Below are 18,440 nucleotides of genomic sequence, written 5' to 3' on the forward strand. Positions count from 1 at the left end.
CATATGTTATATTTGAGAATCTTCAAAGTAGCCACCTTTTGCCTTGATGACAGCTTTGCACACGCTTGGCATTCTCCCAACCAGCTTCATGAGGTAGTCACCTGGAATGCATTTCAATTAACAGGTGTGCCTTGTTAAAAGTACATTTGTGGAATTTCTTTCCTTCTTAATGCTTTTGAGCCAATCAATTGTGTTGTGACAAGGGGATGGTATACAGAAGATAGCCCTATAGTCAATCTTATGGCAAGAATAGCTCAAATAATCATAGAGAAACGACAGTCCATCATTACTTTAAGACATGAAGGTTAGTCAATGCGGAACATTTCAAGAACTTTGAAAGTTTCATCAAGTGCAGTCACTAAAACCCTCAAGCGCTATGACGAAACTGGCTCCCCTGAGGACCGCCACTGGAAAAGAAGACCCAGAGTTAAGTTCATTAGAGTTACCATCCTCAGAAATTGCAGCCCAAATAAATACTTCACAGAGTTCAAGTAACAGACACATCTCAACATCAACTGTTCAGAGGTGACTTCATGGTCGAATTGCTGAAAAGAAACCACTACTAAAGGACACCAATAATAAGAAGAGATATGCTTGGGCCAAGAAAACACGAGCAATGGACATTAGACCGGTGGAAATGTGTCCTTTGGTCTGATGAGTCCAAATTTGAGATTTTTGGTTCCAACCGCCAAGTCTTTGTGAAAATCAGTATAAGTGAACGGATGATCTCCGCATGTGTGGTTCCCACCGTGAAGCATGGACGAGGAGGTGTGATGGTGGGGGGGGGTGCTTTGCTGGTGACACTGTCTGTGATTTATTTAGAATTCAAGGCACACTTAACCAGCATGGCTACCACTGCATTCTGCAGCGATACACCATCCCATCTGGTTTGTGCTTAGTGGAACTATCATTTGTTTTTCAACAGGACAATGACCCAACACACCTCCAGGCTGTGTAAGGGCTATTTGACCAAGAAGAAGGGTGATGTAGTTATGCATAAGATGAACTGGCCTCCACAATCACCCGACCTCAACCCAATTGAGATAGTTTGGGATGAGTTGGACTGCAGAGTGAAGGAAAAGCGGCCAACAAGTGCTTAGCATATGTGGGAACTCCTTCAAGACTGTTGGAAAAGCATTCCAGATTAAGCTGGTTTAGAGAATGCCAAGAGTGTGTAAAGTTGTCATCAAGGCAAAGGGTGGCTACTATGAAGAATCTAAAATCTAACTTTTATTGTGATTTGTTAAACACTTTTTTGGTTACTACATGATTCCTTATGTGAAATTTCATACTTTTGAAATTTGTCTTCACTTTTATTATACAATGTAGAAAACAGTAAAATTAAAGAAAAACCCTTGAATGAGTAAGTGTGTCCAAACCTTGTCTTCCGCCGGAGTCGGTCCCTCTCCTTGTTCGAGCTGCGTTCGGCGTCACCGGCCTTCTAGCCATCGCCGATCCACTTTTCATTTTCCATTTGTTTTGTCTTTATTTTCTACACACCTGGTTTCAATTCCCCCATTACATGATCATTATTTAACGCTCTGGTTTCCCCCATGTTTGTGTGCGTGTTTGTTTTATTGTTCAGGATGTTACTGACAGCTGGTATTTTGTTGCTGGGTTTTGTTATAACGCCCGTATTTTTCGTGGTACCGGTATTTTTTCCACACCATAGTATTGTGTTCATACTGGTGATATCTTGTATTAAATACCTTGTCCACACATCTCAGCTCTCCTGCGCCTGACTCCTTTCACCAGTTTACCCACAGCCTTGACAGAAACACGCACCCACTCGGAATGGAGTCAGCAGGAGCATGTGCCCTTGCAGGAGGGGTTGAGGAGCGAGTCCAGCAGCACGCTGCCATGCTACAGCATCTCGGCAGCGCCATGGATCGAGTTCTACAAACCATGTAGCGCTGGGAGAGAAGAGTCCCTCCAGCACCACCAGTCTCGCCATCACTCACCCCTCCTTCACCCGGCCCAGTGGGATTCGGCTCGCCCTCCCGAGGGAGTATGATGGAACGGAGGCGAGTTGTCAGGGGTTCTTGCTCCAGCTAGAGCTCTACATGGCAACCGTCCATCCGGCTCCTTCAGGCCGTGAGAGCGTGGCTGCCCTCGATTTCTGCCTCTCAGGGAAAGCCCTGGAGTGGGCCAATGCCGTATGGGGGGAAGAAGAAGCGGTGTTGGACCACTTTGAGGATTTCACTCGCCGCTTCCAGGCAGTCTTTTACCACCCGCCTGAGGGTAGAGTGGCGGGTGAACGTCTCGTCCACCTGAGGCAGGGGACGAGGAGCGCACAGGAGTTTGCGGTGGAATTCCGGACCCTGGCCGCCGGCGCAGGATGAAACGACAGGGCCCTGATCGATCACTACCGGTGCAGTCTGCGCAAGGACGTGTGTTGGGAGTTGGCCTGCAGGGACACCACTCTCACATTCGACCAGCTGGTGCACCTGTCCATCCGGCTGGATAACCTGCTGGCTACCCGCGGACGTCTAGATCGGGGACTGTCGGTTCCATCACCCAGCCCCGCCGGTCCTTCTCCCATGGAGCTGGGAGGTGTTGTACTTAGGACGACTGGAGAAGGGGCCGTTCCATGCACCATCGATGGCCGCAGAGGGCACACTGCCGGTCGGTGCTGGGGAGGTTCCTCTGGGAGTCGAGGCAGCAGGCAGGGCACTCTCGTGTCACCCCAGGTGAGTCGGCACCAGGCTCACCCAGAGCCCCCTGTTGCTCACATGTTTTTGTTAATTAATTTTCCTGAGGTTTCCCCGCATTCCCAGCATAAGGCGCTTGTAGATTCAGGCGCAGCTGGGAATGTTATTGACAGATTATTTGCCCATAGTTTAGGGATCCCCATTGTTCCTGTGGATATGCCCTTCCCTGTGCATGCCCTAGATAGTCGACCATTAGGGTCAGGGCTAATTAGGGAGGCCACCGCTCCACTGGGCATGGTTACGCAGGGGGGTCACAAGGAGACAATCAGTCTCTTCCTTATTGATTATCCTGCATTTCCCGTGGTGCTGGGCCTACCCTGGTTAGCCTGTCATGACCCCACTATTTCGTAGCAACAGAGGGCTATCCTGGGGTGGTCACGAAAGTGCTCGGGGAGTTGTTTAGGGGGTTTCCGTCGGTGCTACTACGGTGGAAAGTCCCGACCAGGTCTCCACCGTGCGCAACCCCTCTGAATATGCCAATTTGGCTCTCGCCTTCTGTAAAAAGAAGGGGACTCAATTACCACCCCATCGGCGGGGGGATTGTGCGATAAATCTCCTGGTAGACGCAGCACTTCCCAGGAGTCACGTGTATACCCTGTCGCAAGAGGAGACAGCGGCTATGGAAACATATGTCTCCGAATCTCTGTGTATTGACTTTCGAGCCATCAACCAAATCACTGTGAGGTACAGTTACCCGCTACCTCTCATAGCCAGTGCGATCGAGTCAACGCTTCTTCACAAAATTGGATCTCAGGAGCGCTTACAACCTGGTGCATATCCGGGAGGGGGGCAAGTGGAACACGGCATTTAGTACCACATCAGGGCACTATGAGTACCTCGTCATGCCGTACGGGTTGATGAATGCTCCATCAGTCTTCCAGAACTTTGTAAACAAGATTTTCCGGGACCTGCACGGGCAGGGTGTAGTGGTGTATATCGACGACATTCTGATATACTCTGCTACATGCGCTGAGCATGTGTCCCTGAGGCGCAGGGTGCTTGGTCGACTGTTGGAGCATGACCAGTACGTCAAGGCTGAGAAATGCCTATTCTTTAAACAGCCCGTCTCCCTCCTAGGGTACCGCATTTCCACTTCAGGGGTGGAGATGGAGAGTGACCGCATCTCCCACCACGGTAAAGGAAGTGCAGCGGTTTTTAGGGTTTTCCAACTACTACCGGAGGTTTATCAGGGGTTTTGGTCAGGTATCGGCTCCCATTACCTCACTGCTGAAGGGGGGACCGGTGCGTTTGCAGTGGTCGGCTGAGGCGGACAGGGCTTTTGGTCACCTGAGGGCTCTGTTTACCTCGGCTCCGGTGCTGGCCCATCCAGATCCCTCTTTGGCGTTCATAGTGGAGATGGACACGTCCGAGGCTGGGATAGGAGCTGTGCTCTCTCAGCGCTCGGGTACGCCACCAAAGTTCTGCCCCTGTGCCTTCTTTTCAAAGAAGCTCATCCCGGCGGAACGAAACTATGACGTGGGGGACCGGGAGCTGTTGGCTGTCGTCAAGGCTTTGAAGGCATGGAGACATTGGCTTGAGAGACACACCCTTTTCTCATCTGGACGGACCACCGCAATCTGGAGTACATTTTTTTTTTACATTTATTTTACCTTTATTTAACTAGGCAAGTCAGTTAAGAACAAATTCTTATTTTCAAGGTCCATGGATCCCACACCCATACTCCCGGCCTCTTGCCTGGTGGCACCGGTAGTGTTGGTGCTGGACGCGGACATCGAGGGGGCATTACGTACAGAGCCCACTCCCCTCCAGTGTCCAGCTGGGCGTCTGTGCATTCCGTTTGCTGTCCGCGACCGTTTGATCTATTGGGACCACACGTCACCCTCCTCTGGAATGGCCGATCCATCAGTGGGTGCTCTGATCATTGGGTGTGCTTGCCCCCACCTGCCCCCAGCCCAAAGGAATTTTCCAAGGGTGGGAAGGACTAATCCCCGGCAGATGCATGGGCGGGCGTGGAAGCGAGCGTGCCAGCACACACACCGCTCACAGCGTAAAACCAAAACAGAAAACAGAATAATTAAACACAAAATATACAATAATCACATTCCCACCCTCACCCCTGATTGGAGGACTTCAAACATTGATACTGTGCATATATTTATTCCCACACACATTAATTCCAATGTTCAGACAGCCACAGATCAGCCCATCTTTCCCAGTAAATCATCATTCTACTATTTCCATCTGCAAAACATCCCTCTATTATACCATGGTGTGTCATTAGGGACTTGAACCTCCCCATCTGCAACATTTCTGCTGAAATTGCCTCAACAATTTAAAAAATGTACCTAAGAGCACAGTGATTGTGGCTGTGGTCCTTCAAATCCCCTAACAATACAATTTGCCGGTCCAACCACGCCCTGATATGTAAGGGATAAACGTTGACGTTCTGTACATTACCTTGGAAATAATGGACGACACAGCGGGATGAGGTGGAGCCGAGTCCCAATATCTTTTCCAACTGTCCCGTTATCTGGTTTTAATGTCCATTCTAGAATGCCCTTCTGACCAATCAGAAATGAGTATTCAACAATGTTGTGGTATTGTTGAATATTTTGTCTCGGGCCTAACAACACCCATGCTAATATATCTTCCAAACAATACCCCATAATGACAAAGCAAAAACTGTTTTTAGACAATTTTACAAATGCATAAAAATACAAATAAACTTAAATATCACATTTACATAACTATTCAGACCATTTGCTATGAGACTTGAAAATGAGCTTGGGTGCATCCTGTTTCCATTGATCATCCTTGAGATGTTTCTACAACTTGATTGGAGTCCACCTGTGGTAAATTCAATTGATTGGACATGATTTGGAAAGGCACACACCTGTATATAAAGTACTACTGTTGACAGAGCATGTCAGAAAAAAATACATGTCATGAGGTCGAAGGAATTGTCCTTAGAGCGCTGAGACAGGATTGTGTAGAGGGGAATGGTACCAAAACAGATCTGCAGCATTGAAGGTCCCCAAGAACACAGTAGCCTCCATAATTCTTAAATAGAAGAAGTTTGTAACCACCAAGACTCTTCCTAGAGCTGGCTGCCCAGCCAAACTGAGCAATCGGGGTTAAAAGGGCCTTGGTCAGGGAGGTGAACAAAAACCAGATTGTTACTCTGACAGAGCTCCAGAATTCTTCTGTTGAGATAGGAGAACCTTCCAGAAGGACAACCATCTTTGCAGCATTCCACCAAGCAGGCCTTTATGGTAGAGTGGCCAGACGGAAGCCACTCCTCAGTGAAAGGCACATGACAGCCCGCTTGGAATTTGCCAAAAGGCACCTAAAGGACTCTCAGACCATGAGAAACAAGATTATCTGGTCTGTTGAAACCAAGATTGAACTCTTTGTTCTGAAGCTAAGCATCATGTCTGGAGGAAAACTGGCACCATCCCTACGGTGAATCATGGTGGTGGCAGCATCATGCTGTGTGGATGTTTTTCAGCGGCAGGGACAGGGAGGATAGTCAGGATTGAGAGAAATATTACCTCGACTAACCGGTGCCCCCGCACATTGACTCTGTACCGGTACCCCCTGTATATAGCCACGCTATTGTTATTTTACTGCTACTCTTTAATTATTTGTTACTTTTATAACTTTTGGGGGGGGTATTTTCTTAAAACTGCATTGTTGGTTAAGGGCTTAAGGGCTTGTAAGTAAGCATTTCACTGTAAGGTCTATGTTTTGATATTTAAATATCTGAATTCCTCACCACCCCACTCAATTAGTGATCATTTTGATTAACCTTCGATTAACAGATTCATTTTAGGAATGCTTACCACATTAAATAAATAGTAAAAAAAAAATTATACCTGCTTTTCAAAACTTTTTAAATGAATTTAGAGAAACATCAAATCTATTGTTCTCTGTAAAATATTCAATGTTGATTGTATGAATCTGAAACTTGTTGATTTATTGAATGACTTATACATCGAATTCATTATATATACCTATCTTTATTTTGGCAAAATAAAAGGTGTTGCAGTGTCAAGTGTCAATCATAGAGATAAATGGAGGACTCTAGGTCGATATAATGGGCTCCCGAGTGGTGCAGCGGTCTAAGGCACTGCGTCTCAGTGCAAGAGGCGTCACTACAGTCCCTGGTTTCAAATTCAGGCTGTATCACATCCGGATGTGATCGGGAGGCCCATAGGGCAGGACATAAAGGCCCAGCATTGTCCGGGGTAGGCCGTCAATCTAAATAACAATTTGTTCTTAACTGACTTGCCGAGTTAAATTTAAAAAATATAACTCATTTTAGTATAGACGTTGCCACTGAGGGCTTCCACCATTTAAAAGTAGTCAACTGGATTCCAATGTGTTGGGAGTGATTAGCCAGTTATCATAGAGCATTATCTTCTTCAAATTAGGTTACCTATGCTTTGTAAGCCACAGACTAAGGTAACATCCAGGAGCCAAGATTTATATCAGGACAATGGCCCCAAGATCCAGACACAGACCCAGTGAGTTGAGACCATGACAAGTTAAAGCACCTCAAAGCACAATCCAGTACAGTATAATACAGCACAACAGCAGTGGTTACTAAACGGCACACTTTTCCTAACATTCACTCACTTATAAACGTGACCTGTGAAGTGCACCAGTGCCATTCGGATAATAAATTGAACGGCACATGGTTAGGCTACATCTGTGTCGTTGCTTCAAGTCCAGTGCGCTCAGGCTGTTGTTAAATGTGTATCATTTGAGGGGCGCGCATCACAAGCAAGTAATTTATATCATTTTACTTCGACTGTGAGAATCATTAGCACGGCTTAGGCTTAGCTGTACCACAGCCTCTGCCATAGAAACAAATGGGGCATGGCTTTGTTTCCGTGGTTGCACCTTTACGATGCAGAAAACTGCTCAAACCATTCAAAACTCAGTAACTATTTTACAGGAGCTGGCGCAGGTTGCAGGAAATTAGTCATAATGAGTAAAAATGAAATTAGTTCAAATATAGCCTATTTCATATATTTGAAAAAAATTGTCACAGAAAATAGATGATTTGCAGTATGGATCAGATGAGATGGAGGTCATTACAACTAAATAAATTAATTGTTTGCCTATTTTTTTGCCTATCAAAGGGTACATTAAAGGTTGGGAACCACTTCAGTAGAGTACAGTATAGTACATTATAGATGTCTAGATTTTGTCAAAATAATGTTTGGAGTTTGCCACAAGCCACCTGGGAGACACACCAAACATGTGGAAGAAGGTGCTCTGGTCAGATGAAACCAAAATTGAACTTTTTGGCAACAATGCAAAATGTTATGTTTGGCGTAAAAGCAACACAGCTCATCACCCTGAACACACCATCCCCACTGTCAAACATGATGGTGGCAGCATCATGGTTTGGGCCTGCTTTTCTTCAGCAGGGACAGGGAAGATGGTTAAAATTGATGGGAAGATGGATGGAGCCAAATACAGGACCATTCTGGAAGAAAACCTGATGGAGTCTGCAAAAGACCTGAGACTGGGACGGAGATTTGTCTTCCAACAAGACAATGATCCAAAACATAAAGCAAAATCTACAATGGAATGGTTCAATAATAAACATATCCAGGTGTTAGAATGGCCAAGTCAAAGTCCAGACCTGAATCCAATCGAGAATCTGTGGAAAGAACTGAAAACTGCTGTTCACAAATGCTCTCCATCCAACCTCACTGAGCTCGAGCTGTTTTGCAAGGAGGAATGGGAAAAAATTTCAGTCTCTCGATGTGCAAAACTGATAGAGACATACCCCAAGCGACTTACAGCTGTAATCGCAGCAAAAGGTGGTGCTACAAAGTATTAACTTAAGGGGGCTGAATAATTTTGCACGCCCAATTTTTCAGTTTTTGATTTGTTAAAAAAGTTTGAAATATCCAATAAATGTCGTTCCACTTCATGATTGTGTCCCACTTGTTGTTGATTCTTCACAAAAAAATACTGTTTTATATCTTTATGTTTGAAGCCTGAAATGTGGTAAAAGGTCGCAAAGTTCAAGGGGGCCGAATACTTTCGCAAGGCACTGTAAAATCTAGATTAGGTGGAATATCCTACCAATACACACAGGCAGGTAACCTGTGATACAAGTCAGTATTCAACGGGCATCGGGAAATTACGTGGAAACCGGCTATTAGGGTCAATGGTGAGTGCTGTTACCTTCAAGTAGGCTTTGGTTTTGAAAGGATGTTGTGGACAGGAATGGAAGATGGGCATAAGTATAAGCATCTGCCTCTGGTTCCAAAGGGCCAGATGCATGTTCGAATTCAGCGATAGAGATTTGTTTTTTATAGGTATTAAGAGACTATGCCTGAACTTAATCCTAACCCTAAAATTATGAGTTAATGCCTAAACTTAACCTTAAACACTTTGACGTTTAGAACAACTGAGCAATTTGGCATTTCAGAAACATGAACAACCGTCTAATTCTGACATGAGACTCTGAGACATTGTCGATATGCACACATATGCACACACAGCCACCTTCATCCTGACAGTCTCTCCCTGTGTCCCCGTCTGTTTTGGCGGTACACACATTTTAGAATAAAGACATTCAGGCACACACATGCACATAAGCACACACACTCGCACACACATGTACACACACACACACACACACACACACACACACACACACACACACACACACACACACACACACACACACACAAACACACACTTCATACCAGTAAAGGCCCCTCTGCTTCTACACATACAAACACTTGCCGACCCAGTAAACTACATCATCCTATTACGCAGCCCTCGTGACTATTTGACATCATAGGGACAAACAGTCATAAATTCTACTCTGAGATTATTACAACAGGCAATATCCTTCATTGGTGCAATCGCACAACTTTGTCTCACGGCGCCAAATTTACTGTCTCGGAATGCAATGGCAATGCATAACAATCCAACTTCAGAGTTCATTTTGAAGGATGTAAGTCATTTTTGGAACGAGCCTCCACTAAATTCCAGACAAAGGCCGTTTCTTTCTCTCCCAAGGCAGAGACATCAATACCAAGGGAGAGTGCAGCACAACCTATAGCATAGGATGGATCAATACCATAACAAACTCAGTCAAGATTGACTCGAGAACTCTGTGGATCCATCCAGCCTTAGATTGATGATGTGAGGAGGACAAGACGACAGAGTTTCAGCCAAGCGAGAGAGAGACAGAGAGAGTTCTCTCCATGGTTCTGAGAAGAGAGAAAAGTATCATGGAAACTCTCCGTTTCAAAGAGCAATGCATTAACATGGAGATAATACCCAGGTCATACTTAGCGTTTCGCACCTGTTTTTGTGGTATGTTTTTACCTTAAAGGGATACTTCAGGATGTTGGCAAATGAGGTCCTTTATCTACTTCCCCAGTCAGATGAACTCGTGGATACCATTGTTATGTCTCTGCATCCAGTTTTAAGAAAATTCCTAACTAGCAATAGTGCATTGCGCTAATGCTAATTAGCATTAGCTCACAAATTTAACTCTTACTTCCTTCATACTGGACACAGTTCATCTGACCCGGGTGGAAGTAGATGAAGGGCCTCAGTGCCAAAATCCCAAAGTGTCCCTTTAATGCCTTATTCCTTCACATAACATTTGTTCGACTTTTTTTTTTTACACATTCTATGTTCAATTTTCTTGGGAAAAAGACAGCTGCAAACCTTTTTCCATCTGCAACTGCAATCCCCTCCATGGTGCATCTGGACCCTACTCAGACAACGGCCGCAATGCCTCCGAGTCCGGAAGGAAAATTACAGAAACACGCAAGTTGAAACACGATATCTGTCCTCCAAGGCCTAGTCTAAGAGACAGCCCTGACCATATGTCACGTAACATGGATCTGACTCCGGCAGCACCCAGTAGAAACTAATTGAATTTCCTTATCTGCTTTATAACCCTCTTTTTCTGCTAAATGAAAGAGAAGCCATTTGGAATAGCGGCACATTTGTATTCACCTGCCCCCCCCCCCCCCCCCCCCCCCCCCCCAACCCTTCGCCCAGACACTTACAGTCAGTTCACTAACATACTGTACTACTCGCTCAACCCGATGTTGTTTTGAGGTTGTTGTATGGTTGGGAGGCCCACGTATAATACATGCGGCTATATCCCTATATGCTCAACAGGATTCTTCCCATGCCCGGCTATTAAGTCCGACAAGATAAAAGTCCTGGGAATTGTGGTCACAGCCCTCAGATACAGTTTGCTTCTATGATGTGTTTTTTTTTGTGTGTTTTTTTTTTGTTGTAAAATTAAGTGCTGCGGTTTTTAATGCCCTCGGGGTCCTTTAGTGTAAATTGATTCTATTTAAAAAGTTTTTTTTACTTGAGAAGAGAAAATAGATGGCTGCAGAGAGAGAGAGAGAGAGAGAGAGAGAGAGAGAGAGAGAGAGAGAGAGAGAGAGAAAAGGCAGTTAGAAAATGGACTCTCCCCGGAACTGGTCATGAAAGGTTTGAATAAAAAGGAGCTAGTGAGGTGACCAAAGGAGCCGGGACAGAGTCCATTAAGGGGTTAACAATCAGACGACCCTAATGAAGGGCTGTGCAGCTGTATGTACCACGGAGCCACAGGGTGAAACCACAACGGGGACTTTCGCTATAGAAACACAGTGAGGGGGGTTCCTTATTCTTCTCATGTATACTATACTTAGTGTCGCACAAGACAACAAGATATTAGAGATGGAAAGGTCTATAGCCACACTGTTCACAATAATAATATACTGAACCACACAGCGATGAGCATCACCGTGTGTGTTCACAAGAACAGATCAAACTACATAGCTGTGTGTGTGTGTGTGTGTGTGTGTGTGTGTGTGTGTGTGTGTGTGTGTGTGTGTGTGTGTGTGTGTGTGTGTGTGTGTGTGTGTTCACACTAAAAACAACACATCAAACCACATAGCTATTACCACCATCATGAGAAATCGTGTCGAAAATCCCTCCTTCTTGTGAAAACGTGAACCGAGTTGCATTCGGAGGCTGTTGTTAGGACTCGGAGGGGAGAATCTCCCCAAAGACAAATGAAACGCGTCACAACGTCATTGTGGAGAAAACTGGTGTTTCAACAGAGTTTGTATGCCCTTTACGCCTTTTAAGGGAAGATTGTGGCATGGAGATGACAATGGTATACTAACAGCTCTCCCTCCCACTCACTCACAAGTACACACACACTCTCTCTCAGTATTTGTCTTTCTCTATCATGCACACACACGCACACACACACACACACACATGCGCGCACACACACACACACGCACAATATCTAGTGAGAGCTCTCCTAAACAGATACTGTTAGGCACTATTGCAGTGAGAGAGCACATACTGTACTGCAGTGCTTCATTCGACTGAGACCGTCGATCAACTGAGTGCCATTCAAATGACGTGCAAATAAGGACAATAATTTAAACACTACGCAAACAGCGATTCCCCTACTGGTACTCATTACAATGGCATGCATTGTACGTTTGTTCTATGACAGCTACACAAATACACGCACGCAAATATTGTTTTCATGATGAATAATTATCATTTGCATTCTATAAATTCAAATAAATGCCACACAACATCCATTCTCTATAATAGCTAAGTCCTTAGCTCTATGGCAGAACCAGCTAATACATATTTCAGTGTGAAAGTGTTCAAATATGCCACACAGACTGGACACCCTCCTACTGGCACACATCTCTATGGAAAAGTCAACACATTCATATTCATGTTCTTTGTAAAAAAAAATATATAATAATAAAAAGTGGTTCAAGGCAGTTTCTGAGCGTGAGATGTCCTCTTTCCGCTCAATGGCGCCTTCTGTTTTACACAGAATATTTATTCATCTGTCCAAGGGTTTTTTGTGAGGTTTACAGAAACGGTGATATGTTTGATGCGGGAGAGAATTAAGTGGTGCAGTATCTCCAGTCAAATCCAAACCTTAGGGCACCAGGACCTTAGCCCGGGGTTAAGACTTCAAACCAAACGGGTGAAATACAGTGAGTGTCTGGGTAGCCTCACAATGGGGGGAAAAAAGCTACAGTACACATGCGCTAACTGGGTTAAACGGTAAATCACAGTGGTGAGAGATGCTTTCAGACGTGCATATTGTAGTGTAGTCAGGGAACCATGAGTTGATTTAGTGTAAGATGCACAGCACACTATCTCTGCTGTAAAGGCGATCTCATTCATTCTCACAGTGAATTGCAATTTGCTGTAATATGAACTATAATAGCGTTACAGTACTTATTCAGTAACACCTGCCAACTGGTACGGTTCCGCGATGGCGCCAGAAACACTGAACATGATATTCTAGCAGATGTAATGAAACACATCACACTGATTACAATTGGAGCATATCACAAGTCTTTCCAGACTCCATATCATGATGAATGATCAATATCAAATTACAGTGACATTATTCATACTCTCCAGGTTCCTGTCCTCTGATCATGCCATAACCCAAGGCAAGATCAATAACATAATTAGCCACCAACCACATGCATGGCTGTGATACATTATATGGCTGACACAACTTGGCCACTATCGCGCAAAAATTACCATATGAAGGAACCTGGGTCATTTATCGAGCAAAGCGGCATCTGGGCAGAGTGACAAACCCCGACAATTATGGCATGTTACAGCGTGCATTAAAATGGGAGCGCAGCAGAGGTCTAATACAGGCGACAAATTGCACTTGGGTGACCGGAGCAAAAACACCTGGCATGTAGAGCGATGGTGGTCTACGGCAGCGTTGCTCTGGGCTACTGAGGAACCCCCCCCCCCCCCCCCCTCAGATAAAACACAAGAAAGTCATGTGAACTGAGCACGTGGAGAGGATAGGAAGCCATCACCTATTAGAAGAACCGTAGCAGCTGTCCTGTGTGTGGGTGTGTGCGTGTGTGTGCGTGTACAATGTATGTAAAACCTTGGAGGGCATTTCTTCCCTTCATTCTCTGTACGTAGGCAATGTCTTTAGAGAGGCCCAGCTATACAATGTCAGGTTTTCCTCACCATAGCAACAAACATAGAAACATAAATCTATTTCAGTTACCAAGTGTGGAGTAGCAGCACTTAAATGCAGACCCCCCCTAATTCAATGTGAATGTGTTATCAGAGATCGGCCATTCACTCCCAGCATACAGGATATGGCTGGGTTCCACCCCCGTAATGAATGAGGGGGACATTTCTTCATTGGTGTGTGTTTACTTACAAGGTGTTGGCTGCCCTGGGCCTGAGGATGGGAAGGTAGCCAGTGGAAACATGCACAACACTGCACGCCCAATCGAGCTAAAACAAAGTGCCTTGTAGAACAGGCCTGATTGAGAGAGTCAGATCAACAAATGTTGTTTCCTCTGGCAACGGATGGAGCCTTGAACAGCATCGCTAATCATAGCAAAGCAGGGGATCTGTTCGACATTGCAGGCTCGTGGGTCACACAATCGCAATTACCGAAGTCTAGTCGTGTAGCCTGAATACATGCTGCCCTAATAGCGGTAGCCATGAAAAGACAACTCTTAGAAAAAAACGAGTCTTGCCGAGCCTATGCGATTTTGGAAAAGAACATATTCCTTTGAGATAAAAAAAAACTCTCTCTAAAAACCCCCGAGCCAAAAAAGGCAAAAGCCAACGAAGGTGCAAAGACAGCAGCACAGCCGTAATGTAAATCCAAGCATTATGTCATGTCATATGGCATCAGGTTGGTGGCAGTGGCACGGTGACGTATACCCTACTGACCTCCTATGGCTCACATAGGGTGATTATGACCGTGTGCCACTCCAGTTTGGCACCAGCGGTACAAAGGCTTTAGTGTAATAGCTTTCCCCTTCGTCTCTCCATCCATCCTGCCGATGACACGCGCGACCCCATCTTCCCTTTTAGAGGTATATAGGCTGGCAACCGGTGCCAGTCTGCAGCCGGAGCCACTCACTTGTGGGGGTGGGGGGGTGGGGGGGTCGCTATCAATAAGTGGCAGGGGTTCAAGAGTACTTACACGAGACTCACAATGGGGTCAGCAAGTTACATTTGCACATACACATGTTATTGAAGCTGGACACAATATCACAGTGCTGTCAATATGGAGCAGCTAGTGAGATGGGGGGGGGGGGGGGGGGGGTGTTGCAGGATACTGTGATGGTATACACTGTATCAGTCTCGCGCTGTCACAATTGTTTTGTTTAAGGGATTTCAAACAGGGGGAGCAGACTCGTTAAGGGCAAGTCAATAAAGTAGAACCAGAAAGCTGCGAGTGTATCAGAAAACGTGTAGTAGTTGTTCACGTCTGATGGACTAGGGACTAAACAAGCATTTAATGCATAATGTATAAATGTATAAAATAGGGAATTCAAGCATTGTTATATTCAGTTTTGCTATGGTTATTTTATGATGAGCCAGGGTGTATGCATAATATGGAAATGCATATAGTTTAATGTAACAGCAATATAAATTCAAGAGGTACATTTTTTAAAGGATTTATTAGCAGAGATTACATTTAAAAAATGATAGCACTTAAAATAACACAATCTCGGATGAAAACATATTTGAGCATTTATTTATTATTTGCTGTTAGGCTACATATCCATTATGTCATGGGTTGGCTTTTGCACAGTATTTGCATCCAACCCGTTCATTAGTTTGTACGTTGCAGTACAAAGGATCCAATGAAAAACTGGACTCCGGTAAGGTGCTTCAAAGCAAAATGTTTTGTCATAACTGTGGCACTATGCCAAAACGTGTAACAGGAGAGAGTCGCCTACTGTGAAGATTTAACAGACAGTTATCTCTGGCTGCGAGAGAACAGATTTACATTTTTCAACGCGCAAAAAAAGACTCGCTGTTATTGCAACATGGAACAGGTGTGTGTGTGTCCGTGCGTGCGTGCGTGTGTGAGATTCTAGGAAAGAGGGGGTGAGTGTGAGAATGAGAGAGCACGTTCGTGCGTGTGTGCGTGAGGAGGGGGGTGTCATAGGTTACATTCGTGTTTTTTGAAGAAGCAGTTGCAGTTACATAGACCCTTACGAATGTTACCTGTGAAACAATATGCACTAACACATACCTATCCATCGATCCAAATAACCCACATGAAACGCTGTTAGGCCGATATCAAATAATCATGTGACAGGCGTGGCCATGGAATGTTAACGTTATAATAGCCCATTTACAGGTTACAGGTTTATCAGACCCTATAATTATTTGTATCGATGGTGCATCAGCAAATGTGAAATGTACCTGATGATGATCGATGAGTATCCTCTCTTCTCCCTTATGCGGGCTCTCGGGCCACAGGTGATAGCTGGAGCCGTAGTTAGGGCTGCTCTTGCTGCTACTGCCAGTCGCAGACGAGTTCCCTCCGTACGGCTGCGTTGGTGAGTTTACACGAGAGTCGCGGCAATGGTGCTGCGGCTGGTTGGGGTGCGGTGGCTGGTTGGGGTGCTGTGGCTGGTTGGCTTGGTTTGTCCTCCCTGGCTTATTGCGGTCTTGGTCACAGTGCTGCGGACGCCCCTGTGCGTCTTGCTGATGCTGTTGCAGCAGTGTTGCCTGGTTATTCCGACAGAGCTCTCCTGAACCGTTGGCGCAGTAGTAGACAGGGAAGCTGCTCCCCACCAGAAGCTGTTGTTGAGCTCGCAATTGTGGGAGTTGCTGTAGCTGTTGCAGGTCCTGAGTCTGGGACTCGAATGCTCGCCGATTAGCCTCGATTGACTCACATACATTTATAGTGCGCCCCTTCTGTGAGTTTGCTCGGGTTGTTTCAGGGGAGGGGTCCCTGTGTTGGAGTCTGCTGTGCTGCTGCTGCTGTTGCTGCAACAACTGCTTCTGGTCTCGGTGCCCTCCTCCTCCACCTCCCCGGTAGCGTTCCACGTTGCTCGCCTGTTGATAATTGTCACTGCTTTGCAAATTATCCCCGTGATTAGATTCCTGCAAAAACAGCAGAGAGGACGACGGCGGCAAAGATGGAGAGGGCTGCGGCGGGTGAGTGAGGGGCTGGCGCTGGTGAGAAAGGCTCGCCTCCTCGGAACAATTGCAGTGGCAGCTCTGAAAAAAAGGCTGCTCCGACTGCGGCTGGGAACCGGCTGCGGCCCAAAGGTTCTGCTGTAGGTGTGCTGGCTGCCCTGCGGGTTCACAGACCCGGTGTGAAGGTCGCTGGGCGATGTCGTAGCTTGTTAGAGGCGGGGGGTCGCCGTGCTGCGGCTGACAGGCATGGATACCTCTTCGAGAGGGCTTGCTCAGACAAGGCAGTTGGTGGTGGTTCAGGTAGTGCGAGGTGGTAGTCGAACGCTCTCTGAAAGACGGAGGAGGGGGCGGCAGACTGAAAACTGGAGCGACTGGGTTTGGGTCTTGGCTCTGCACGCTGCCTCGCTCTTCGTCGGGGATTTGGTGCTGATAGACAGCTCCCGCGTATCGATGCCTCATCCCCTTAATAGCCGCGTCTTACTGTGGATGCTCCTTTGCCTTGTATAGCTCGGACACCCGTTCATTGCGATCAGTCCCAGCAGAATAGAGCCGACTCGTCTCATTGGTAGGTTTGACCAGGACCTGCCTTAAAACGTCACCGTACGGCCAAAACACCGCCTTCGTTAGAATATTGGTAGCCACATATGCACACATGTTAGTGTATAGAGCCTCAACGACAACAATGCGCGCAACTGATTTAGTTGATGCGACAACCAAATGGGGATGAAAGTGTTAAGATCCTTTGCAGGCTTGATCTATATGGCCAATAATTTATAAACGCATTGGATCTTGACTATCGAATATCCACTGTTGCCACAACCACCATGCATGTCATCGGGCGATCACTTTTCCTCCAACTGAATCTGCTTTAGCTGTCTACCCTGAGAGCTATACCATAACTAGGCTTAGCCTACTCGGTTGTGTCACTACTCGGTCTATAGGTCTATAATACGAGGTTCTATAAAACTCTACTTCCAACCACTCATCATAAGCATCAACTGAAAGGCCTAATTAAAAAAGTAATGTAATGTAACACCTCAGAAGACTTCACATACTTGGTCCATAGAGTCCATTCGAGAAAATTGTTTTTAATAATGGTCGAAAACCCTCTCCTATCTTATCGTTGAGACTTGCAGGTCAGTGTTTAATATTTCATCATGAGTAGACATGGTTTTGGATTACCAGGCAGAAAAAAAATCGGCATGATATCATGCACAGTGGTTTTGAGCACAACAAAATGTGCAACCATAAGAGGTGCTCACAAGGCCTATGTAAAAACACTGTAGCTGCTGTCGGATTGCGTTACACACAAAGCATAATGATATAAAAGCATTTGGTTGTCTCGCAACATGGTAGGATTTGTTGTGCAGGCCATTTTAAGACAGCCTGCCGATAGATCCGAGGGAGGGAAAGAGCGAGGGCGTGAGCGAGGGAGAGGGGAAGGGCAAAGAGGGGGAGAGCGCTGCCCAAGCTTCTGAAAGAGATAGCTGGTGAGCGAGCGACAAAAATACTCACCAGTGGCGGTTCTAGCTTGTTCCCTGGGCGAACCCCCAAGGGAACAAAAACATAAGTACCATCCTATATCACACAAATACACAAATAGAATAACACAATTATAAAGAAGAGAACATGATTATTACACTACTAATTGCATTACTGATTGCATTAGTACTGTACAAAGTTACAGGTGTGCTATTTGATAGATTCCCCCGCTCCCCCTACCTCGGGCTTCCAGTGGGGAGACCTGAGGTCAACCTAGCCCCACCCCCTCCCTATCTCGTACTTCTG

At 45.8% G+C, this 18,440-nt stretch overlaps 1 protein-coding gene across 1 annotated transcript in view; it reads right to left on the reverse strand.

Moving 5' to 3' along the window:
* The window catches only part of LOC139386959 (small conductance calcium-activated potassium channel protein 2-like), a 58,401-nt gene extending 41,290 nt beyond the window's left edge, over positions 1 to 17,111 (reverse strand). Inside the window, exon 1 of the mRNA XM_071132870.1 lies at positions 15,930 to 17,111. Coding sequence (XP_070988971.1) covers positions 15,930 to 17,111 — 1,182 coding nt within the window. The remainder of the gene's footprint in view (positions 1 to 15,929) is intronic.
* Between the last annotated feature and the right edge of the window lie 1,329 nt (positions 17,112 to 18,440).

Source organism: Oncorhynchus clarkii, chromosome 28 (assembly GCF_045791955.1).
Source record: "Oncorhynchus clarkii lewisi isolate Uvic-CL-2024 chromosome 28, UVic_Ocla_1.0, whole genome shotgun sequence".
Lineage (NCBI taxonomy): Eukaryota > Metazoa > Chordata > Actinopteri > Salmoniformes > Salmonidae > Oncorhynchus > Oncorhynchus clarkii.